At 42.0% G+C, this 25,979-nt stretch overlaps 1 protein-coding gene across 1 annotated transcript; it reads right to left on the bottom strand.

Annotated features, from left to right (window-relative positions):
* Positions 1-97: 97 nt before the first annotated feature.
* LOC106732085 (mediator of RNA polymerase II transcription subunit 1-like) lies at positions 98-25,597 on the bottom strand. Its single transcript, XM_025185113.3, has 17 exons — positions 25,425-25,597; positions 23,415-23,518; positions 20,375-20,447; positions 19,898-19,952; positions 19,355-19,487; positions 17,020-17,048; positions 15,373-15,444; positions 15,221-15,295; positions 11,956-12,026; positions 10,506-10,571; positions 9,182-9,287; positions 8,257-8,381; positions 7,651-7,763; positions 4,168-4,363; positions 3,716-3,811; positions 3,075-3,183; positions 98-422 (listed from the first exon to the last, which is right to left on the bottom strand). Exons 1-17 carry the CDS (start codon positions 25,555-25,557, stop codon positions 98-100), a joined length of 1,881 nt encoding a protein of 626 aa, XP_025040898.3. The 5' UTR covers positions 25,558-25,597.
* Positions 25,598-25,979: the final 382 nt, after the last annotated feature.

Here is a 25,979-nt window from a genome sequence, read left to right as displayed (position 1 = left end):
GATCATGTCAAATTCTCCTCTACTGTTCCTTGAAGTAGTATCTGTTGACTGTGGTTCCATGTGGTAGCATGATCAAACGGGTAGGTATTTGCTTTAGTTATACTGTGACTTGTGATAGATCACACTCAGTACTGGCTATGGAGCTGCTTGCCTCCATGCTATCACATGAAGTTTGCCTACTAGCTGCAGAAAAGCTTCTCTCTATACTGGTAGGCACTGAAGTTTGCTCACTAGCTAGTTCAGAATTTTGCATGCTGGTTCCAGAAGGATTGTCTCTGATACTATTAGAGGATGCAGTTTGCTTGCTGGTCACTTCATGATTTTGCTCTGAGAGAACATTCCTATTTTGTTTCTTAGTATCAGCTTCCAGTGTAACAGTGTTCTTGAAAATAGTTCTCATGACGAGGGGGACAGACATACAGCTGAGAGAAAGCAGATATTGAGAACATTGTTCAGTACACCATTAACTAGGGATGTGACAGTGTAACCATGTACACTGTTAACTCATGAGCCTGAGCTTATCGGTTAACCAAGCTGCTCCCAAATGCCAGTCTGCATACCAGAACCACTGGCAACTGGGGAACGCTGCCCAGCCACAGTGAGAGGGGAAGTGGAGAGAGGCAGATCCTACCCCACCTCTCAGCTAACCAACACCAATCAGGGACTCCTGGAGGCGGTTCCCTGTCGGTGGAAGGGCCATGCAGATCCCAGCAAGGCTCTTCCCACGGGGCAGCTAAGGGAGAGGTCACATGGAGTTGTTATGCAACACGCCATAGTCAGGTGCAGCACTTGGGGAAGTGAGGTGAAGGGGGTCACATGGGCATGCAGCCCATGTGCAGAGGGAGCTGCCACAGGACACCACCAGCACCAAAGAGGAAGCCAGAGCTGCACTGCTGGAACCGCACATGCTGAGTGTGAAGGAGCCCCAACCAGCAGAGAAGTCCCAGGTGCTGCTGGGTCCGACCCGACCCCAGAGTCTGCACGGGCTGGTAGGAGCAGCCCAGGACTAATGGCACAATTCTCCCACGCAGCACTACTGCTGGAAGCTGCAGTCGCACAAATGCCAAGCCATTAATCCCTGTGAAACCACTCCCACATGCTGGGACCTGCCACTTTCCTCCACGTCCCTGCATAGGTCACTCCAGGCAGCCTTCTTCCTCTCTCCCAGCTCTCTATATCCAGCCCTCAGGCTGCTGAATTGTGAGTTGTCTTAAGGGGTGGGAAGGCTCCAAGAGGCAAGGGGCTGATACTGGGCGGCACTGGAGTATCCTGGGTGGATAGGCAGGGCTGGCACTAGGGAGGCTCTAGGGATGGGGCTAACATTGGGCATTGGGGTCTGGCACTGCAGGGGTTCTTGGGAGGCTGGGTGCAGTGGGACTGGGCAGCAATGGAGTATCCTGGGTGGAGAGGCAGGGCTGGCACTGGGGAGGCTCTAGGGATGGGGCTAATATTGGGCATTGGGGTCTGGCACTGCAGGGGTTCTTGGGAGGTTGGGTGTAGTGGGGCTGTGGAAACAGGAAGCTGGCACTAGTGGGGGGCTCTAAGCCTTAAGGGATGGGGTGGGTCTGGCAGAGCTGAAGCTGGCTGTTCATGGCAGCTCTGGGCCCTAGGGCTTTTGGTGGACTGTTTAAGTTTTATTTGCATATTTATTATTTACATAACGAGTATTCAAATATGTAAATAAAATGTTACTAGTCCACCAAAAGTTTGTGAATGGGTTTGTTGGTTCGCAGTATAGGAGGGAAAGAAAAAAAAAACCAACATTGAGAACTACTGGGTTAACATACACACAGGTTCTGGATAGGCACTGGGAGCTGAGTTTAAACAAGCTTTAAGCCAGCTCCCAGTGTACATCAGTTCCCGAGGAGCTGCCTTACCTCTCCCTCTCCCTGAGGCTGCCTCCTCTGTGCTCTAAGTTGCTGCCTCAACTGCCCCCCACATGTAACCACTGAAGTTTTCAGCAATTACACGTTTGATTAAATGCATTTTAACATCCCCAACATTAACCACACCGTCTCAGCCACTATATAAAAGATGACTAGTCTGAAGTGAAGCCATATTTTCCTGTTGCAAAATATGGATTTTTCCCCCACAATCCACCCCCTCATCAGAAGCTGAAGTTGTATTGAGATCAGAAAGAGCGTGTAACTCTAATATTGTTTCTCATCGTGTTAGATACACTGAAGGCTGCATGAAAGTAATGGTGAGCAGACAAATCTTAGGATATCCCCTTCTATAGTTCCAAAGTTTGGGACTTATGAGCTCATTAAAAGTAAAACCTTAAGTTGACAACATTCGTCTTACAATTTAAAAAACTAGTTGAGAGCAATTCTTATGCATTATATGAAGTTTTAAAAGAATACAGAGTCTCAGTCTTATCCACCGTAAGGCCACTTTACAAAAAAAAATAAGAGGGTAGAGTGGGATCTACTGTCTGTCTCGCTAATTCAGCTGAACCAGTTAGCAATAACAGGAGCCCAAATGTACAGTGCTCTGGCGGCAGCTGCAAGTTTTCCATATCTTGGTGCTTAAATTATGGATTCAAATTCAGCCTACATCCAACTTACTGCCCTTAGCTGTTTTCTGGCCTATGTGAAACGAATTAGTGGTCTCAGTCCACTGGGTATGCATGTCCATTCCCCAGCACCCTCACACAATTTGGGCCCCTCATCTCAGTAGAGAAGGGAAGAATTTAATAGATATGGAAAGTGATCTGCTCACTTCCCAGAGTGGTTTCCTCTAGAAAACAGGAGGCACATGATGCTAAGCATAGGAAAGGTTGCACTACTGCTACTTCTGTTGTACCTGTGTTGTGTGACTAAACAGATGTATCTACAGCTGATCACCAGAACCCCGTCAAGAGGATAAAAATAAATGCCTACTTTCTACTGTAAAAAAGTCTTAGTTACAGACACAAGAACTGTGTGTGTAAGTGAACATATCAGTATTGTGCAAAGAAAAGTGACATCTCTCTTTAAGAACTAAAAATATACTTGGTATTTACTAAAGACAACCTTTTATAATAATCAGAATGGTAGTTTTACTATTTCTGAATATGAAAGTAGAACACTTACCGCTCCATGACTCTTGTGATAAAGTCATTGCTGCAATTTAGAGGTACATCTTGAGGATTTGTATAAAGACTGCATTTGATTTTTCTGGAGCTCAAGACATCAGCTACCACTGAATGAGAAAAGATACGGATACTTCAAAATTATATTTGTAAGGCTCTAGCACTAGTATTTATAACCACTGAACAATTCTCTTTGGTCCATGTATGACAATTAAGATCTGCATCACTGAATATTAATGGTACCATGGTAAATATAACCATTATATTTATGGTTAACCTTTACCATAATAAAGAAAATGTAGCTCATATTGCTAAGCTACTATTGAGTAGGAACTACAAGCTTCCATCCCATTGATTTCAGTAGGGTTTCACAGCGGCATGGGAGTCTGCCTATCCAATGTCCAATGCATAGAAGAACCAGAGCCTTAAATTTTTACATTTCCTAACTTGTTTTGAAGTCAACAACCTTAAAGCATTACATTTTATCTATCTCCATACACACAGAGAAGAGTAATGCTTAGGAATATTTTTGAGATTCACAGTACACTGTGCACATTTACAATTGAAAGTCATGTCCTGCTAGAATGAAGATATTCGTAAACATGTACAAAGAAATAGTAGGGTTGAATCTTCCACACTTACCACAGGCTAAACTCTCCCCGATAGGATGCTGGAATGAGATACAAAAGCTGGTGTCCATCTGTGGAGTAACTTCAAAATAAAGCAGTTCTGAACAACCTGCAAGGCAGTAACTTATGTAATAAGTTATTTAAACTTAACCCCATGGAAATGAATTATATACTAGATATTCAGAACACTGACTTCTCAGAATTTAATTATTGCAACTCAGTAATTTGTGCCTCTGGAAACTAAACATTGGGTGAGACATACAGAGAGATCTCTCAACATACAGAGAGATCTATACAAAAAAGTTAAGGATGCTGATATGAATTCAAACATTTAAAACAATTTGTAACTAGCAATGCATTTGGAGAATGCAACTGCTGTGTTGGTGACATCCTTATTTACAAATACAAAATGGATCAATAGACTATTACAGAAAAACACACTGCATTTCATAGCATACAATTTACCTTCATTTGCAGTGTTCTTAGAGACACAGGTGCCAATAAGAGTGTTATAGGCAACTTGATGACGAAGAATCTCAATTATAGGAGGCACACACTTTGGATGGGTAAATGGAATTTTACTGATGAGAGCTCCTGTTATATCTGATTTCTCTGTGCCCTTACTTATGAAATAACAGTGCTTCGGGCAACCTGGAAGAGACTGACCAAGAAATATTTATTTTTTTGAGGAATGAAAGGCAAGATGGCTAGTCATGATACCCAAATGTTATAATGGATCTGGTACCAAAAAAATCTTGTGGGAAACAATTGTTAAGTCTGTCATCCTCATCCATGACTCACTGAAAATATCACTCAGAAAGCAGTCAACTGACACTAACATCCTTCTGCAAAATACCTTTTAACAGGTTAATCTGCACTGAGCTTCATGCCAAGAGACATGAGTTCTAGTCTCAATTGTTTGGTGAGGGTTGTTAATATTTGTATGGCTGTCACAGCCCTTTATCTTTAATTTAGGAGAAGCAAGCATCATTCATTCATTATACAGGTATTATAACAGACAAAGAGAACATTTCAGGCTGAACCATGAACAGAGTGCGCTCTCAACTGGCAGACCCTAATCCCATACTTCCTTTCAGAGGGAACATGCTTACCTGTGTAGTCTCTTCTTTACCAATTTTCCCAGACTCAGGAATCCTGACAACCAATGTTCCATATTATCTGACAAATAGTCATGTAACCCATTGGCAGAGCATGTACTGCATCTACCACCTAGGGTAAGTCTGCCTACCAACTAACTTGTTTCTGCCACTGTTTGTTCCTACAGCTAAATAGAAGAGATTTGTGAACACATACAATGGGTGTGGATTCAAACCAACCTAGTTACTCATTTGAGGGAGGAAAATGGGGATATGACCTTTTAAATTAATACAGGGACTCTGGAATAATTGCCAAAATGATTTTACATTGCATTTGGAAGTTTATTTAGATGTCAGGATGTGTTTTAATCTTGTAGTTTTAAAGTATGCAGCAAACCAAGGAGTGATTGTAGCAAGGGTAGGAAAACCCACACTAGCATGGATAAAAGTGGTAGTAAAGATGTGGGAGTGTAGCACAAGCTCTTCGGGGACCTATTTGGATTATTAATTCACACTGGAGTCAGTTCAGTTGTCCTCATGGTTGTTGCCCTACAAACAACACCTTCACGGTAGAAATAACTTTACTGCAAAGACCAAGAACAACATAAGAATGACCATACTGGGTCAGAACAAAGGTCCATCTAGCCCAGTATTCTGTTTTCCAATAGTGGTCAATGCCAGATGCCCCAGAGGGAATGAATAGAACAGGAAATCATCACATTATCCCTCTCCTGTCATTCATTTCCAGCCTCTTACAAACAGAGGCTAGGGACACCATTACTACCCATCCTCGCCAATAGCCATTGATGGACCTATCCTCCATAAATTTACCTAGTTATTTTTTGAACCACGTTAAAGTCCTAGTATTCACCACATCCTCAGGCAAGGAGTTCCACAGGTTGCCCTGAACCTATAGGTTTTTTTGGGATAAGCTATACACATTGCATTCTGCAATGTGCGTAGCTTTTTTTAATTGCTTTTCCGGAAGAGGCTTTTTTGCCATTTGGCCCAGTCTAAATGGGGCCAAATTGCAGAACAGCCTCTTCTTTTGGCAGAGCCCTTATCCCTCCTAGAACGAGGAATATAGGGCTCCCTGAAAGAGCATGTTTGCTCTTCTGCAAAAAGAAGCGGAAGAGCAAACACATTCCTTGGACATGGTGGAGTTTTTCCAAAATATCTCCAGTATCCCAGAAAAAATTCCACAGTGTAGACATACCCTGAGTGAAGAAATACTTCCTTTTGTTTGTTTTAAACCGGATACCTATTAATTTCATTTGGTGACCCCTCGTTCTTATAAGAACAAGTAAATAATTTTTCCTTATTCACTTTTTCCACATCAGTTATGATTTTATAGACCTATCATATCCCCCTTAGTCTCCTCCTTTCTAAGCTGAAAAGTCCGAGTCTTTTTAGTCTCTTGTCATAGGAGACCCCTTCTAAATCGCTAATCCTTTGCGTTGCCCTTTTCTGCACTTTTTCCAATGCTCAGTATCTTTTTTTGAGATGAGGTGACCGTATTTGTACACAGTATTCAAGATGTGGACATACCATGGTTTTATATACAGGCAATAAAATATTCTCTGACTTATTCCTTATCCCTTTTTTAATGATTCCTAACATTGTTTGCCCTTTTTTTTGGGGGGGAGGGGGGGGAAGACTGCTGCTGCACACTGAGTGGATGTTTTCAGAGAACTATCCACAATGACTCCAAGATCTCTCTTGAGTCGTTATAGCTAAATTAGTCCATCATATTGTATGTATAGTTGGGATTATTTTCTCCAATGTTCATTACTTTGCATTTATCAACACTAAATTTCACTTGCCATTGTGCTGCCCAATCAGTTTGGTGAGATCTTTTTGAAGCTCTTCACAGTAAGGATGTTAAATTTAGTTAAGTTAACTAATTGACTAGTCAATGGAATTTCCATCAACTAGTTGATTAGTGGGGGAGCCTCAGCAGGGTTAGTATTTAAAAGGCTAGTTGCGCAGCAGGGGGAAGGACCCTGCATGAGCTGGGAATCAGCTGTCCCAGCTCGCACTGGGTTCCTACTACTGCACTTTAGCCTTTAAAATGTAGTAAGAGCCAGCAGGCTGTTCATACATTTAAAAAGCATCTGGGACTTGGCATGAGTTGGGTATGAGCTGATTCCCGGCTCGTGTCCGATTCCCGCTACCTCCCTGCCTCCCACAGAGACGGTGCAGGGGGGAAATCTGACTTAAGCCAGTTCCCTCCCCCCTACCTCCTGCACTGGCTCCTGCTTGCCCCCTTGCTGCCTCTGATAGGGGCAGAAGCAACTAGTTGAGGGACTAGTTGACTATCCAGTAAGCTTCTGTTTATTGGCTAGTCGACTAGTCGCTTACATCCCTATGTCAGTCTGCTTAACATGGGCCATAGTGACTAAGTCATACCTGTTACCTATAACAGAAGTGACCACCCCCAACTGCCCCAGTCTTCATTTCAAAATTAAGGCAGAACAGAGGATGTGGGAAATTTGCCTGTGTCTACAGAGCAGTGGCAAAAGGTATTCACCGACCAGAACTGTCCAGACAACATCTTACACCAGTATTAAAACTCTGCAATCTTTACAATTTATGTTTAAGATTATTGTCAAGTAATTTGTAAGTATGGAAACCAGCCTTGGTCTAGAAGCTGTCATAACACAAACATTTTGAAACCACTATGTACCACAAAACAAAACAAAAAAAATTGCAAAAAGAAATCAGTTAAATGTATGTATAATCATTAATTGTTTACTGACAGACAAAAAAAAAATCTAACTTTGCCTGCATTTATGTGGTTAAGAATAAAAGCAAAATGACTTGCACATATGCAAAGCGACAACATACGTACCACAAAGAAACAAGAATTATTCATGGACAGATCTTCCTTGTACTCCTCATTAAGGATAAACTGAACAATCAATGAATGAAGAGAAGCTAGTTTCAGTCCCTCCATTGGAACTCCTAAAGCCAGGAAATTTTTAAGATTAATATTTCTGGCTTAATTTGTAGTTATTCATGAGACAAAGTGGCAGTTCCATTTTTACAAACCGAGTCATCATAAAGAAGATAGGGAAGTACTAACCCCCATTTTACAGATTGGGAATTGAGGCACAGAAACAACTAGGATTACACAGGAAGTCAGTCATAGCTTTATATTAAATTCTGATTTCTCATGTCTCTGTCACCCACAAGACCATCCTTCCACCTTATATTGTCATTGCTTTACTTGATCCTCTGTATATTTATTTTCCCCAATGTCAGGTCATATTTACATGATAACACATTAAAAATGTGCTAGTCACACCTGAGCTGATAGGAATACTGATTAGAAGATTTTCTTTCACAGAAGGCAGAAAATCTGCACACATTTCCTGCAAAATTAGCATAAGGAAGGTGAAAAGGAAACCAGCTAGCTAGAGCACTCACAAATATTTAATCTTACAGATAAACATGCCTGTTAACTTCTGTATCTCCTGAATACTGGATGAGGACATAGGAAAAGGCTGATGAAATGTCAAGAAAAAGCAAGCTGACAAATCCATGCTGAGTTCATCAGTCAGTGATAAAAAAGCAGGGTTGCTGAAGGAAAAAAGTGTAGAAAGGCAAGCTTGTCAAACACAATGCTAGTATGACAGGGATTCTTAGTGTCCTAGGCAAAATTAAGACACACATATGGTGTAGAATGAATAATATGGGATATTCTTCCCATCTCAAGAAAAATCCCCTTCTGGAAAATGCAAGTACAGATTACACATCATAAGGCAAGGTCTACAAAGACTAGCACAGAAGGAAGGTGACTCACAAAAATATACAGAGCACTGTACCAGGATTCTTGCTTTAAGTCAGTGTACTGTGGTTCATTTTCAGGGATAAGGGGAGCTGTCCCTCACTCTTACCCCTTATATTACCTGTTAAAACAGCCAAATTAAACGGTGCTGTTCTAAGAAAGGTCATGCAAACTGTTTAAAATATTATACAATTTAAATACAATACACTTAATTGATATATACTAATTCAATCTAAAGTTAGGAGCTTGACGTAAGTCTGTGTTGTACAGGAGGTCAGATGAAATCACCACATTGGTGATCACCACGTTCTGGTCTTGGGGTGGGGAGGAATCTATAATCCCGTGGAATTCATACTGTTAACATGAATTTGGACAATTTTAAACTCCTTTGGGAAAACGCAGCCAGAGATTATACAGAGTACTCCAAAGAGGGATAATGCCATCAGTACAATAGAGTTGCCCTTGTCAGTGGGCTTGCATCTCCATTATATGATCGTAAGGTCAATATAGATGATGTCAGCAGGTTTGAATGTCAATGATTTGAAAGTCCATTTAGAGGTTCAGAAATGTCAATAGTGTCTTTGAATCTCACCCATCTCCTGCCTCAGAATCCACAATTAATGGAGAAATAGGAAGTTTGTGTGACGTGTTTGAACTTCCAACAGTTACATATACTTTTGTTCCACATACTTGGGAGCCTAAGGGAACAGAGAAAACAGATTTGTGTCACTGCGGTTTTCCCCTTATGAAAATGTAGATGAACGTAGTGCTGGTAAAATGGTGCCATACTGGAGGGCCCGGTATCTTCCAGTCATTTAGGGTGCATCTATACTGCATGGCGGGACTCAAAATAAAATACGCAAATTGAGCTACGTCAATTGCATATCTTATTTTGAAATTCGGAGCGTCTACACAGCACTTATCCTGAAATAGAGCACTCTTCCATTGACTTCCCTTATTCCTCGTACAATGAGGGTTACAGGAATCAGAGTAAGTCGTCCTCTAGTTTGACAGTATTTTGACACTATTTCAAAATAAATGACTGCTGTGTAGACACAGACTAAGTTATTTTGGAATAGCGCTAGTTATTTTGAAATAGTGTTGCACTGTAGACATACCCTTATAGTCCAGGTACAACTTTGACCATTACAATGCAATATTGCCATCATCTGCTGCAGATTGCCTTAACCCAGATTGCCAACTATATCAGTTTGATCATCATAGCTGGCATTCTTCTGTGACATGAACATCTCTGCGTTAAGAAGCCAGACCAAAGGACCAGAAATTGAATTTCACATGGGTCACTGAATGACTTTTGATTGCTACCATGCTGGGTATTAATACCAGCTACCTAGAAGTGACAGTTTCCAGTTTTCTGAAAGATCATGTCCCTACATGAAATAAGTGCATCCCAGTGCTCTGTTTACCACAAACTACGTGTACCTTTCTGAAGTCTGCTAACCAAGCTATTTACAAGTTAATTTGTTCCCACCTCAGTGCCAGGAAGAATCAAAGGATATAGAAATAGTCTACTTTGTTCCACATACAAGGAACCTTCTTGCACACAAACTTGGATGTAGCAACACTCTTACAGAGAAGTAGAATCTATGCCCTAAATTGTTTCTCATTTCCTTTAGCGATCGTCTGCTTGAAAGAGAATTTGTACTTTTGAGAGTTACTTGACTATACAATTTCCACTACATGCATCTGACGAAGTAGATCTTTGTCCACGAAAGCTTATGCTCCAACACTTCGGTTAGTCTATAAGGTGCCACAGGACTCCTCGCCACTTTTGACTATACAAATTACCTTCTTAACATCACTAGATTCTTTTCAGACTACAATTGTAAAAATTAAAGACCGCTTTAAAATATTGCGAGCTTATTTTTTGATTTGTAATGTTTTTCCATTTTTACCAGGGTTCAGCTCTTCTTCCAGAACTTGATAGGGAGACAGATAATATTCAATGTTCATAGGGGTTCCTGAAATGGAATTAAAGAGAGTGACAATTGCTTACTATAAGACATCATCAGTTATGACTTGGCAATTCAAAATAAATCCCCAAAAGGACTGGTTGTACATACAAAAACAAAATCTTCAAAATCTTCAAAAAAGTAATTTTCACAACATCATTGTGTTGGATTATATTTTACTGCTAAAGTCTCAAGGAGAAGATGTATAGCATCAATTTAGTTAATCGAATCTTTTGAAAGGTATATCATACTTCAATTGTTACACAAGCTCATTCAGACTTGAAAGGATTTAACATAGCAATATTTTACTCTTTCTTAATACTGGTACTTAAATGTTAGAATTTGAAGAGAACATCCAACTGAAATACATAAATAGACAATTTCTTAAAGTGACTCAGCTCTGAGGAGGGAAGAAAGCAATAATACATAGACAAAAGACTTTCATATGGAGCTGAGCAATAGCTCAGCCCAGCAACAGTGTGCACTGAAGACACATTTTGTGAAAATGTCTGAATTCTGAAGGGTCTCTCACTGAGATTTAAAGCCCAAAGCCACGATCGACTACAATCTATGAAGATCTAGAACAGTGTTTCTCAACCAGTGGTATGAGTACCCTTAGGGGAACTCGAGAGAAGTCTGGGGGGGGTACATCAACACAACTGACATTTGGAGAAAACTGAATTTTTGTTTAAAGTTTTATACCGCTTTATTATTTTTGTACTTTTTATACCCAAAAAATTCATCGCCCGCCCGGACATGATTAAGTTCTTTAAACAAATGTGTTGCAATAGTAGAAAAAAATTGTGTCTGAAAACTGTAGGTACGGGGGGGAGGTCCTTTTTTTTTTTTTTTTTTTTTTTTTTTTAAAGGAGGTACTTGATAAAGAAAGGATGAGAAACACTAATCTAGAACAATGTGCTAAAGACTTTGGCTGTGTCTACACTGCACCCCTTTTCCAGAAAAGGGATGCAGATGAGACAAGTCGGAATTGCAAATGCAGCGGGGATTTACATTTTCCCCGCAGCATTTGCATGAACATGGCTGCCGCTTTTTTCCAGCTCGGGGCTTTGCCGGAAAAAAGCGCCAGTCTAGACAGGGATCTTTCGTAAAATAAAGCCTTTTCCGAAAGGTCCCTTATTCCTGATTTTAAGAGGAATAAGGGACCTTTCGGAAAAGGCTTTATTTTCCGAAAGATCCCTGTGGACCTAGAGCATCTTTTCATTGTACAGTGCCTGAGAATACAGAGCCCCTGTTAGGCATTACTTCAGTACAAATAATACATTTAGCTAGTAATGCAGCTTATGACTGAATAATCTTTGCTGTGTGGGGGACATACTAGGTATTCAAGTTAGAGTTGGTTTATTTTTAAAAATCTAAACAAAAAATAAATTACCTCCAGTTCTTAGCACAAGGCGTCCTATTTTTCCATGCAGAACTTCAGTAACTCTGTCTACATCTGGTGTTCTAAATGTTCACAAAATACAGACTGGATCAGTTCTAGAGTGACTGTGCTATTTAAATCTTTAAACAGTCTCTCTTCTCTTTTGATTGTCTTGGCTTCAAATTTGTTTTTACAGTTCTGTGATCGTTTTCAGAAACTCACCACTGCCCTATGTTTCAGTGGCATCATGCATAGTCTTACTCTTAATGCTGGATTTCCAGCTGGGGTCATCTCTGCTCCCTTGTCCAGGCTTTGTGCCTATTTAAAATTTGACACATTCTGGTTTGGTCTACCCTAAAAGGGAGGGTGATGAATGTACTGGAATGACAGACTATTGCAAGGGAAAGTGGAAAGAAGGGATTTGGATTAACTGGAACTCAAATGAGACACACACTTCAGCTCATGTGAAATTCAAGAATTAAATGAAGAGCTGCAAAATGGTAACAGACTGAAAAAGATCTGCTCAGCTGTGCAAATAACTTACTCATCTGTTCATCATTAACTGCTCCAGATATTTGCTGACAGATTTGTGACTAGTGAAGACACAGTATGTTCACTCAAAAAGAAAGACTATTCTTAGTAAGGAAACACTAAGGCTGCTTCTAGACTGGCAAGTTTTTCCGCAAAAGCAGCCACTTTTGCAGAAAAACTTGCCAGCTGCCTACACTGGCCGCTTGAATTTGCACAAAAACACTGATGATCTAATGTAAGATTGTCGGTGTTCTTGCACAAATACTATGCTGCTCCCATTCGGGAAAAAGCCCTCTTGCGCCAATCTAGACACTCTTTTCCGCAAATGCTTTTAACGGAAAAACTTTTCTGTTAAAAGCATTTGCAGAAAATCATGCCAGTCTAGACGTAGTCTAAGTCTCCAGAAAAGTCTCTTCAACTTCCAGGTATTCCAGAAAAGAGAGACTGTCACATTCTGGGATGCAATCCAGACCAGTGAGGAGTTGTCTCTCCACAGTCTTGGGTGCCTCACAATGCTTTCCTCTTGTAGCTCACAGACAGCCTGCCAGCATACCACAACTCATACGCTAAGGCCACATGTCCACTTGCCACTCTGGAGATGAATCTTCCGGCATTTGATTTAGCGGGACTAGCAAGGACTCGCTAAATCGAATGCTGAGGACACCATCATCAATACAAGTACTTCTACTCCTCATAAGGAGTAAGGAGAGTTGACAGAAGTGTTTCTCTCATTGACCTCCTGACATAGAGATGGCACCAAGCTCACTTAAGGTACATCGACTCCAGCTACATTATTTACCTTAAGCCAACCTTCCGGGTCTAATATGGACCTGTCCTTAGTGTCCGAGTATAGCTGAAGCTCTGTCCCAACCACCCTGGCCCCAGTATCTATCAGCAGAATACCAGTCACACTGTGGCTTCCAACAGCTTTGGTTACTATTTGCAGGGTCACAATGACTCCAAAATAATCTCCCAGTCCTGAGTTTACCCACACTTATCTTTTCTGCACCATCAAGCACTTTCCTAGACAGTTTTACATATTAATAACTGTTACTCTTGTGAAGAGTCAATAGCTTTCAGTCTACCACTTTTCCTAGACTTGCCAAACAGATTAGTTTAAATACAGCGTACAGGATTGGGTTCGATTTTAAAAAAATGAAAGATGTTTATTAACAGAAGACAGGGTGTTAAGTGAAGTCAAGTAGAAGAGAAAGCTAGAAATGGTTACCAGCAAGTGAAAACACGCATCTAAAAGTCTAAAACTTAATCTAGTAAAACCAGCAAGATTTAAAGATTTGTGCCACAAAGATTTAAACAGTTTCCACCCCACTATCAACCAAGAACAATCCACACAAGAGATCCACTTCCTGGACACTACTCTACCAATAAATGAGGACAGGCATCTGCAAGGAGATTTAGATAGTTTGGTTCTTCCCACCGATGACTAAGGTCTGTTGGTGTTACACCTGGTTAGATCAGTTAGCTGGACTGCTACGATGGTGAAATGTGGTAGAAAACTGACAGTAGTGGCTCCTGGTGGTGCTCTCTGCATTTCTCATGATCTTAGGTCTTATTTGGAGATTGAAAACTTGCATCACTAGTACAGTTGTCAGAATTCCCAGTCGTGGACACATGTTACCACAGCTGTGACTAATAAAGAAAGCAAGCCCAAAGAGGAAGAACAGAGATGATAAAGGAGGCAGAAAGGCCTGGGATAGCAGAAGAGCAGCTTGCTCATGGTGCTCATGCCAGTCTGCCTCTAAGAAACAGATGAGACAAAAGAAGCCCAAAAGCCTGGGACACTAAGGGTTGATAGACTCAAATAAGGGTATAGACTGGTTTAATTATAGGTGAATTGAAGGGGACTAGTTAGGAGAAAGCTGGGACCCCTAGAAAGTCTGCACCAAGAGCAGTGCACATCATGGCAAAGATTTCTAGTTCTCCATTGGGATAACATCCAGTATCCATGTATATAGCGGTCAGCAGTTCATGGCGGAAAGGGATCTAGGGGTCATAGTGGACCACAAGTTGAATATGAGTCAACAGGGTGATGCTGTTGCAAAAAAAGCAAATATGATTCTAGGTTGTATCAACAGATGTGTTGTAAGCAAAACTCGTGAAGTCATTCTGCCGCTCTACTCTGCACTAGTTAGGCCTCAGCTGGAGTACTGTGTCCAGTTCTGGGCGCCACATTTCAAGAAAGATGTGGAGAAATTGGAAAGGGTACAGAGAAGAGCGACAAGAATGATTACAGGTTTAGAGAACATGACCTATGAAGCCAAGCTTCATGAACTGGGCTTGTTTAGTTTGGAAAAAAGAAGATTAAGGGGGGACATGATAGCGGTTTTCAAATATCTAAAAGGGTGTCACAAGGAGGAAGGAGAAAATTTGTTCCTCTTGGTTTCTGAGGACAGGACAAGGAGTAATGGGCTGAAAGTGCAGCAGGGGAGGTTTAGATTGGACATCAGGAAAAAATTCCTAACTGTCAGGGTGGTCAAATATTGGAATAAATTGCCAAGGGAGGTGGTGGAATCTCCCTCTCTGGAGATATTTAAGAACAGGTTGGATAGACATCTGTCAGGGATGGTGTAGATGGAGCTTGGTCCTGCCTTGAGGGCGGGGGGCTGGACTCGATGACCTCTTGAGGTCCCTTCCAGTCCTATTATTCTATGATTATACCAATTTAATAATTTCATGCTGCAAATATATATAAAACCCCAAAATTGTACCATGTATTGAATATTACCTGTTCAGAAGGGACATTGAATAGAGATCTTTTTCCAAAGATTGCAAGGCAAGATATACCTTAGATTTCAGGTCACTAGAAAAGAGAATACCAATTATTATTAAAATTAAATAATTGGCAAATAAAGGCTAATTATATTTAATAGATACAACCTATTTCCTGGAATTTGATACAGATTTAACAGGCCTTCTAGAATCTTTCCAAAAGCATCATAATTCTTCATCCTAACAATAAAGAACAATTATTACCGCCAAAATACCAAGGATGATGAAACAAACACAGCATACAGCTTTACATAGTGAGGTGGAAATATTCATAGTGCGTAGAGACAATGACGTAAACCTGGTTATAATATTTGGCACTTCACAACAAAGTTGTAAAGATTTTTTTAAAGAAATCTGTCAGGAAATGTGAAGTCTTGACTCATGCACAAAGCAATGTAATTAAATCTGACATTACTAAAGGATGCATCACTGAAAGCAATGAACATGCATGGTATATGTATCTGACAGCTGGAGATGTAACTTATCAGCTAGAAACAGCACTTCTTGACATTTCAACACAGTCAGTCGTGCACTAACACTCCTTAATACAATGAACCCATGGATAATTCTTTCATCAAAACATCTCCAGGTTCTCTACTCACAACACCCAGTTAGACAATTTTTTAAAAATTCTATAGAGGGTTAAAATGAAACAGAGGATAAGCAACTTTTCCAAGGATACACAAGTCAGTGTTAGGGCCAGGGAGCTGACCAAAATCTGTCTCCAACTAGAAACTCAAGCAAATCACTTATTTATCTCTGCCTCTGTTTTCCTTGCTCAAAGATAGGGATAGCAACTCTTCCATATTTCATAGGCATATTTGCTAATCATGTTTCACTAGTGGTTTGAGGTCCACAAATGTAAGGTGTTATAAAACAGAAAAGTATTATTACATTTACAATTGGGTCTACCATTAGATAATAAAGTAATGAATAGATGACGTGGAGACAGATTGAATGGCATACTGTAAAGAGGTTTCAGGGGGTAGCTGGGTTAGGGGTGATACTTATGATACCCCTTTTTACTAAACATCACCTTTTAAGATAATTGGAAGCTAAACAATTTGAAACACATTATAAAAGGTATCAGTACCGAAGGGGAGAAAGAAAGGTTTGAATTCAGCTAACTATACTGATCAAATTAGAAATAACTGTTTCAAACTTTGAACTAACAACATTTAAGATGACCAAAGTGCAATGTAGGCCCTCAGAGAGAAGGTCAAGAAGTATCCTCTATCTTCCATTTCTTACCCATCTTTGTCTTTTGTATTCCAGTAAGAAACGTGTAAGAGATACCACAGTCACTGAAATATACTCATTTGGTTGACCAAATTTGGTTTTTAGTATACTTTAAAATCCAAGTAGCTTTTCAGCTGGCTTAAAAAAAATATGAAGGTCACTTTTGGAACAGGAATAGTTTAGACAAAAAAAAAAACTTCTAATAAAAAGCATTAATGCTATTTTTAAGAAAAAATAATTTTTTAAACAGACATTGATAAGAAGAGAAAATTCAGACATTCACTTTCTGGTTTCACACTTAAAAATTAAAAAAAATTTTTTTTTTTAAAAAAAAATCAAGCTTTCAGCAATATGTAGCTTCCTGATATTAGGACATGTAGAAGAGAAAATTCTTGTTCTACTCCCTTTAAAATGTAATACTAATTTAAATGTTCCATCAATCATTTTGGGAATAGCTTTAGAATTAGTAAACAATTCCCTTCAAATTAGCCAACAAATTCTTAATCAAGTCTATACCTTAGAAGCTGCATTAGATCATCACAAACCTAAAGTAAAAATAAAATGGAAAGATCAGATTTTCCTGGCACCCTTTATGAAATACCTCTTTAAATATTTTACTGGTGATAGTAACATTATTATTCATTACTTTACTCATCAAGATTTTCTCCAAGAATTCAAAACCAGATTATATACTTATGGTTATGCCAGAATCTTAATATGAGAATACAGTGGCTGTGTGACAAGAGTGACCAGATGTCCTGATTTTATAGGTACCGTCCCAATATTTAGAGTGCTCTCTCACATAGGTGTCTAATTTCCCCCACCGACAGCCCAATTTTTCACACTGTCGGACTGTGTGACTGACAATTACCCAAGATACAAGCAACTTATCTGATCACTCTAAAATCCATTGCGTCTTTGCCAATAAAAAAAAACAACTGGCAACTATTGTTCTCTAACTATGCATTTTTAATCTTAATACAATAACCCAGCCAGCATAAATGACAGATTTCCTTCACAAGGCGTGTTTGTTCCAGATAATTTTGTATTCTTTTCAGATATTTGGGCTGACAGCCCTGAAGTCCTCCACACTTCCCTTTAGCCACAGAACAAAAGAAACACTGGTGGTGGCAGCATAAGCTTCTCCACATTTTGCCCACTAGGTTGTTTCACCTAGTATCAAACAACAGCACCAACACTTTCATTACACAGTGAGGTACTGTCAATATTTTATCAAGGGACTCCCAGAAGAAAAAAAAAGCCTACCTGGTGAATCTATGCACATGTAGGGAAGATGATTGAGAAATTCTCTCATATAATAATTAAGACACCTCCAATGGAAATACATATTAAGCTACACTTTACTGAAATTCGTAGCACCGGAGGAATATATTTAGTATGTTGAACATAAGTGTTCAACTTTTTAGGGCTTTACGGAGAGGTGGAAGTTCTGGATGTAGCAACATTTAAAGAAGAAGTAAAAAGCAGAAAAAATAAATCACCTTGGTCTTTCCTTATGCTTGATGTTTACTAAAATTCTACCAACTCAAAGATCCCTCCAACACTTTATAGAAAATGTAAAAAACAGTATAAATGTTTAACTAGGAGAATTGCTCATCCTACCTATTGAATCACTGTCATTTAGAAGGCTACAAAAGATTCAAGAAGTGCCAATTGCTATGTGGATGCCTGTGTTCTAGGATCTAAATTAACATCAATATATTAAAGTACAGGCAGTCCTGGGGTTACGTACAAGATAGGGACTGTAGGTTTGTTCTTAAGTTGAATCTGTATGTAAGTCGGAACTGGCGTCCAGATTCAGCCGCTGCTGAAACTGACCAGCAGCTAATTCCAGGAAGCCCGGGGCAGAGCAACTCTGCCTCGGGCTTCCTGTAGTCAGCTCTGGTCAGTTTCAGTAGAGGCTGACTTGGGGACGTCTGGGGCAGAGCAGCTGGGGAGTTGCTGGGTTGCTCCAGTAGCGCCGCTCCTCGGCGCTACTGGACCAACCCAGCAGCACCCCAGCTGCTCTGCCCCAGGTGTCCTGATTCAGCCGCTACTGAAACTGACCAGCAGCGGCTGAATCAGGACGCCTGGGGCAGAGCAGCTGGGGAGCTGCCGGGTTGGTCCAGTAGCGCCCAGAGCGGCGCTGCGGGACCAACCGGCAGCGCCCCAGCTGCTCTACCACAGGGGTCTGGAGAAAAGCCTGGTCTGCTGAGGGGGGAGGGGCGCACTAGCTGCCCCCAGCAAACCAGGGAGACGTGGGCGGCGGACCGAGACGCACCGCGGTCCCGCCGCCCGGGTCCTCCACGGCTTTGCTCCGCGTCTCCCTGGTCTGCTGGAGACCAGCAGACCAGGGAGACGGGGAGCAAAGCCACGGAGCAGGACAGCCGCGGAGCGTCTGAGCTGTCCCGCTGCCCGCGTGCTCCGCGGCTTTTCTCAGCATCTCCCTGGTCTGCTGGGGGGGAGACCACCAGCAGACCAGGGAGACGTGGAGCAGCTTTTCTCGCCCTGGAGGACATGGGCGGCAGGACCGTGGCGCATCTGGGCGTCCCGCCGCTCCCATCCTCCGGGGCAAGAAACACCCCGTTCGTAACTGCGGATCCGACATAAGTCAGATCCGCATAACTCGGGGACTGCCTGTATATAGGTATATTTATGCCAGCTAGTGTAACAGTCAAATGGAAGTTTGTTCAGTAGCAAAGAAATATTTCAGTTGGTATTTCTCTAGCCAGTTATAAGGATCCAATTTGAGCTACTTTCTGGGGGGGGGGGGGGAGGGGGAGGCCATAAAAACAAGATTGTTGTGTTACACCAGAAACATGATTAAAGAAAGAAAACAGATGAACTTTACCACTGGAGATTCTCCTGGGTAAGCCAATTTTACATCTATCACCTTTCCATCTTTCTCCAACTCAACTTCTATATAGAACATGTCAGACGTCAAATAGCAAGCTGTCCCACTGGGGCTTATGTGAAATTTCAACCTATAGAAAAAGGAAAAAGTATCGTATACCTGGAAGTTTTGTTGTATGAAGAAAAAAGGCCAGTTTATTATATTTTGAGAATGTCCACTGCTCTAAATTAGTTGTTCCTTGGTTTAGCATCTAACTAGCCAACCAGAGAATGTACTTGTCATCTACTCTTCTGTGGTTTGAATTATCAATGTGTTTAGCAAATACTTACCTTAGTCTTTTCATGGCTTCCTCAACCTCACCAGAACAACCACTTCTAAGGATGCCACAAATAACTAGAGGAGATAGTTACATGTCCTCTGCTTGTCCATTAGAATGCCAATCCAATAAAGTTCATAAAATATCAAGTAACCAATATGATAATTCTCACTGGGTTTCAGGCAGTTCTGTTTCATTTGCATTCGCTGCATAAACAAACTTACCCCCTTTGTCTGGATAAAAATTCCAATCTGTTCATCACAGTAGACAAAGATTTAGCTGAAAAGAGGAAATTTAATCACGTTTCATTGTACTAGGAAAAAATGGCAATTATTGTGCTTCAAAAAGAATAACTTAATAGTATTTATAATAAGATTAATATTTATTATTAATGAAAAAAGTGAACAATGCTTCAATATTTTATTTGAAGGAGTTAATTCTCAAGGGCAGGTTTTTAGAATAGTTTTAACCCAACTTCAGCCTAAATATTAAATCTGTAATCTCTTTGGGATTGTGTCTTTCTCTGTATTATACACTTCCTAGCACAATGGAATCTTAAACCTGATTGTAAATCTCTTAATTTTGAGGTAGTGCCTAATCACCCACCCCTTTTCTCTCCACCCACTTGCTCCCCACCCCAATACAGGCAACTTCGATAAAATGTTTAACAATGGATTAGGATTTTTCTCGCATCTTGTTACCATTTAAAGTCCTCTGTATCTTCTCCAAGCAAGACTGTAAAGGATGATGAGGGGTACTTCGAGGTGGTTTATCCTAGCACAATAGGGGAGACAAAAATATCATTTCAAACATCAGTAGTCTAAAAGGAAACTGGATTCTGTGTACGAATTAGAAAGATTCAAACTCAATAGAAAATAAAAGCAGCTATTCTACACCACAAATTCTGTAATTTCACACACTTGAAAGCAGTTCATGAAGGCACCGATTCTGCAAACACTTACACGCTTATGCATATGAGTAATAATAATAATACCCAGCAGAATACTGTAGAATAAGAATTTTGAATTATTGTATTCCCATAGCATCCATGAGCCCCAATCATAGGCCAGGACCCCATGGTACTAGGTGTTGTACAAACAAAGAGAACAAAGATGGTTCCTGGCCCAAAGAGGATACAATCCAAGTACTTAAAATAGCACACAGACTGCTGTCTATGAACTCTTTTAGGCCAAATGCAGGCCTTGTTTGGGAACATGGGTTACTTTCACCAAAATTCCAGAAGTCTTGACTGAATTCTTGGCTTCAGACCGAGCAAAAAAAATGAATGAGCACTAAGTAAAGACTGATTTGTGTAAATATTTACAGGATTGGAGGCCAAGATAGATTTGTAAAGGAGAAGTTAATTAGAAATTAGGCTCTCCAAGCTACTTATTCACAGGCACTGTGTAAAGGCCTCCAAAAAATCTCTCCTTTTTCCAAACAGTAGCAGTTTTGAAAGTACAGAGTCTGCCATTGTAATTCTTCATCCTGCTCTGGCATAGGTTTAACTATCAGCAAGATTGTGTCCTCATTTTTGTTAAGAGGATATGTTAAATATTAATAAAGAAGCTAGAGGAAGGATATGGACACAAATGTGATTTGCTCTTTCTATAAAGTAATCACGATTTGAAGGAGCCACCACTGTTTATACAAAGAGATACTCAAATTCAGTCACCAACGTGAAGAACCAAAACAACTAGTACCTTAAAAGCTAAAATTATTGTAACCCTTCTGCCAGGTAGCAGCAGCAGCAGCAACCAGGACCAGGTTCAATATCTAGGGGTTCCTATCCATCCAACACAGAAGTGGCTCGAGTCCCCACCCAGTAATCTGGGAAATTCACATAACACCGCTGGGGGCCTCTGAGAGGCAATGCTTCCCCACTCACAAGCACAGAGTCTGAGTGTAGAAAAAAAAAACCTTTAATAAAAGGGGAGGGAAGTAACATGGCATTAAACTTAGGGAAACACCACAAACCGATTTCATAATCAAAACCATAACAGTCCCACTCCAAGTGGGTTGGGCAACGTCCTTTTCCTCTCAGGTTCTTAAATACAGCAATCTAAATGTCCCCATCACATGCCCAACCCTTCTCTGTACCCCACTCTCAGTCACTGCCTTTGGTCAGGGCAGATCCAGAGATCAGAGGTGCATCTGCAGAATCTGCCTTCCATCCTGAGTGGAGAGGGGCGGGGAGAAAGAGGCATTTTACTCAATCCATTGGCCACTCGCCATCCACCAGCTCCCTGCCGCCACTTTGCTGGCCATTTGTCTCATCTTACTGCTGCCACTCTGCTAGCTGCTCATTACACTTTTCCATCGCCTTTCTGCTGGCTGCTCATTGCAACTTCTGCTGGCTTGTGGTAGATTTGGCTCTGGGCCAGACCTGGTGATTTCTGTTCTCTGATTTTAGCTCTTGTCCCAAAACACAGTCCAGTCCAGTCACAAAAAATTCCAGCAGCCACTGGAGTGAATTTAAAATAATAAAAGATATTCCTTATGCAGTCTGTTCTAGTTCTATCGTTAGAACAGTGGGGCGAAACAGGTCGAACCAGTCTTACAGCTCGTGCCTGGAGAGCCTGCAGCCTGCTGATTCAGAGTCCTGTCCTCCCCAGTTCCTGCCCTCCCCAGTTAACTTCACAGGGCTTGGCAGGGAAACCCTTGTCTATCTGAGGTTCTTTACACTGACAGTCTCCTTTGAGCTAAGTTAAACACAGTCTGACTTTTCTGCATTCTCACAATAGCTGCAAGCATTGGTGATCATCTCTCACAAATCCTGCATTTAGTGTTAACACAGTTTGTGACCCCACAACAGCCAAATTGGTGACAATGAGCATAACACCATTTGTAATAGTTGATTATCTAGCAGTCCTAAGCAAACTGAGTGTTCTGTATTTACATGCACACGCCCAGAATCTCATTCTTTAAACTGAGAATGTTTCCCTCCTTTGTGCCAGGTTAAGCACAGACTCTCTTCTTTTGAATTCCCCCAAATAATTACATTGCAATTAGTATGAACACAATTTGTGACCCAACACCAGCCAAGTTGATTACAATGAGCAAAACACTATTGTAACAACCAAATATCTAACACATCTAAGCAAAGCAGGGGCAAACTGCATTTACACACCCAGGATTGCTTTCTCATTCCAGCCGGCTGGAACAGAAGCATTGATTCATACCCCACTTACATTATAAAAGATAATGAATAGGAGCTTCCCTACTAATGCTCATTCCCTCTTGAATGGCCAAATCCTGAGCTCCTTTTGCAGGCCTCAAGACAGCAATAGTTTATGCACATGCTTAACCAGGACTATTCACATTGCACAGAGTTAAAGATGTGTCTAAGTCTTTTGTTGAATCACAACCTTAGGGCTCACTCATTCTTTATTGAGGCTAAGTCCCACTAAAGGATAAAACCTGAGTGAAGCCCTCAAGCCCCTGAGTAGTATTATGAACATTGCTAAGATTATCAAATGACGCTTGCAATTGGCCGGAAAGAGTTAGTGCAAGGATCTACTTTCCATTGTTTAAACAAATCCATGTCGATTGTTGTAGGATAAACAGAAGCCAGACTCTCATAGATATAGGAAAGCTCCATGGAAAAGCTTTGGTTTAAAAAAAAAAAAAAAAAAAGTTCCAGAAAAATTTCAGATTAGTTGGAGACACTTCTGTTATTTGCCCTATGGTCAAACATTGTCAGCTTAGCCAGCTACCAACAAACCTGCTGATATTTCTTACCATGCAAAGACGTACACATTTCACAGTTTCAATCCATGGTTTTTGTGCATATTTTTGATGCAGTCTGTCCATTAAAACATTTGATGAAATAAGTTTCACAGGATCTGGAAAATATTTTGAAATTTTCTAACATACAACATTGTATTCTACAGGTTACTTCATCAATAAAAAAAAAAAGTTTGTTCATTATACAGAGAGAAGTTTATAGATGTTGCACTTCAGGTGAGGAAATAGAGGAAAGATGGATTTTTATTTTGTGATAATAGACAGGGTTGAAATTTCTCAGGGTGCATTTCAGTGTGTTAGGGTATTTTCCTGTATCTTTCAGGGCTCGCATGCAGGCAAGTGGAGACTCTCTTTCAAAAGAACTACAAATAAAAAAAGCCTGGTCAAGTCTCCACTGTTTTCAAGTGACTTGCTATATCCATGCATAGTTTGGCATGTGTATTCCCTTTCCACATTGACACTATAGGTCATACCTCTCTAAATCGGGATTCTCTTGTCCAGATGTTCCTGAATGAGAGACCCCCAGGGCAGGAAGGCCAGCAGCTGAGAGCCCTATGCATAGCAAGGCTGGTGGCAGCAAGGTCAGAGCCTCAGCAGCCCAGTGGTGGTAGCAGAGCTGTGATAGTGAGGCTGTGGCAGCCTGTGCGTGCCGGCCCAGCAGCAGAGCTGGTACCGCAGCAGCTTGTTTAGTGCTGCATGCTAGTCTGGCAGCAGGGGCAGGGCCATAGCAGCCTGGCTTGCAGCAAGGCTAGGTCACTGCAGCCCACCATGGGAAGCCCATCTGGGGCTACAGCAGGCCAACAGTTCAACTGAAGCTGCGTGCCAGACCAGCAGCAGGGCTGGCACTGCCATGGCAACCCAGCTGGGAACAGGGCAGCTCACCCAGGGCCACGTGCCACCCAGCAGCGGGGTTGATGCCATGGCAGCCGGGGCTGCATGCCTCTGTGCTGGCAGTGGGACTGGAGCAGCAGCTCTGGCAGCAGGACTGGGGCAACTGTGTCACCCGAGTGGCAGTGGGGCCAAAGGAGCCAGCGGCAGGGAGGGGCAGCAGGCTGAGAGGGCTGGTGGCCGGGGACCTTCCCTGGTCCGGCAAATTCCTTCATCTAGGACCTCTCAGGTCCCAAGGGTGCTGGAGCAGGGAGGCCCAGCCTGTACAAATATTAAGACCTCGTCCCTGGCTTGAGCTCCACATGGACAGACCTTCGTATTCACAGGGAGCTACACTTCTGCCAGCTAGCGCTCCAGGTCTATCCACATCAGAAGAGCAAAGCACAAACCTTCTCCATATTCCATTTCAGTCCCTGGTGCAAGAAGCAGCAACAGAGGGAGAAAGGCAGCCCCTGATGGAGAGGGAGAAGAGAAAACAAACAACACCTCCCAGGGGCTGTCAATGGAAAAAGGAACTAAGTCAATTCCAGGGGCAGCAGTGACATGGGAAGAGGAAGGAACTGCAACAGGGCTAGAATCAGGTGTCCTAGCAACTAAACCAGAAGGGTGCATTGCCACTTGACTAAACAAAGGGGGTCAAAGGCTGGGTATAGGAAGGAGCCATCTACGAAGCCGGACTGGGGTGCCAGGGATGACTTGGCATCCTCATGCACTCCCCCCCTTCCACAACAGCCACCACATGTGTAGAAAAGACAGACTTACTCAGCCCAGTAACAATACCCCTGTACCATATGCTCCAGGCACAGTTCCCTTTTCTCCTCCAGGACACCAGCAGTAGCCTGCACAGCAGCTCCAGCCAACTAGCCAGGAGAGACCCATGACTGGCAGAAATGGTAGAGTCACTCATTCCCCTCTGGAGAGCCGGCCAGCCCTCCCCCCAAGCAGCAAAAGGGATCTAGCCATTGGGGGAAGGAAAGAAGCTGGGCAACAGCAGCTACACCCCCTGAGAGCTGATACCTGACCCCCACACTGGGTAAACCTAATGGGTGAGGAGAACCACAGGTCTGCCCTGCTTTCCTCTCTGGGGCACCATGGTTCCAGGTCACTTTCATTTACCAGCCTGCTGGGAGCCTGCCTCACTGCCACAGGAACCTGGCTGTGGCCAGGAGCAGAGAGAGGTCTGCCCCTGCTTCTTTCTCTCCTCTGGACTGGAGAGAAGCTGTGTGATCAACCCCTTCTGTATCTCCATGCTGTTGTTTGGCCTATGCCCTTAGCCTCAGACTCCAGGATACTTTCTGCAGCAGCTGGGGCTCGTTCACTAAAAATGCCCCTAATGAGCCACAGTGGGCACATGAAGAGCAAGTGAGTCTCCTCCTCACCCAGCACAGTAGCCTGAGCAGGAACCTCCCCAACCCAAGCTAGGGGCTGCTGCTCTCTCCATCAGGGCAGACAAGCTGAACCAGGGAGATTTTACATATCTCACTGATGCACACAGTAAAACCTTATCCCATCCATGCCCCAGAGAGCTCCTAACATACAGCAAAATCCCCGCCCAACTATCTACTCCATCTCAGTCTCAGAAGGGGGAAACTGAAACTAATGACAGCACAATGCCCTCCCCTTAGCCTAGCCCTTGAAGAGGAGACACAAAGCAAAAACTCTTCCTTCCTA

The sequence above is a fragment of the Pelodiscus sinensis genome, chromosome 2 (assembly GCF_052426305.1).
Source record: "Pelodiscus sinensis isolate ZL-2025 chromosome 2, ASM5242630v1, whole genome shotgun sequence".
Taxonomy (NCBI): Eukaryota; Metazoa; Chordata; order Testudines; family Trionychidae; genus Pelodiscus; species Pelodiscus sinensis.
Note: the sequence above shows the minus strand (reverse complement) of the source record. Positions and strands in the feature narration are given on the sequence as shown.

Excerpts from the sequence above, each read along its gene's own strand:
- LOC106732085 (XM_025185113.3), bottom strand. The coding sequence starts at position 25,557 with ATGGAGATACAGAAGGGGTTGATCACACAGCTTCTCTCCAGTCCAGAG. Across the intron at positions 15,296-15,372 it reads TATCAAATTCCAGGAAATAG|TGACCTGAAATCTAAGGTAT; the intron begins GTTGTATCTATT and ends TCTCTTTTCTAG. Across the intron at positions 8,382-9,181 it reads GATTCTGAGGCAGGAGATGG|CAACCCTGCTTTTTTATCAC; the intron begins GTGAGATTCAAA and ends TTTTTCCTTCAG.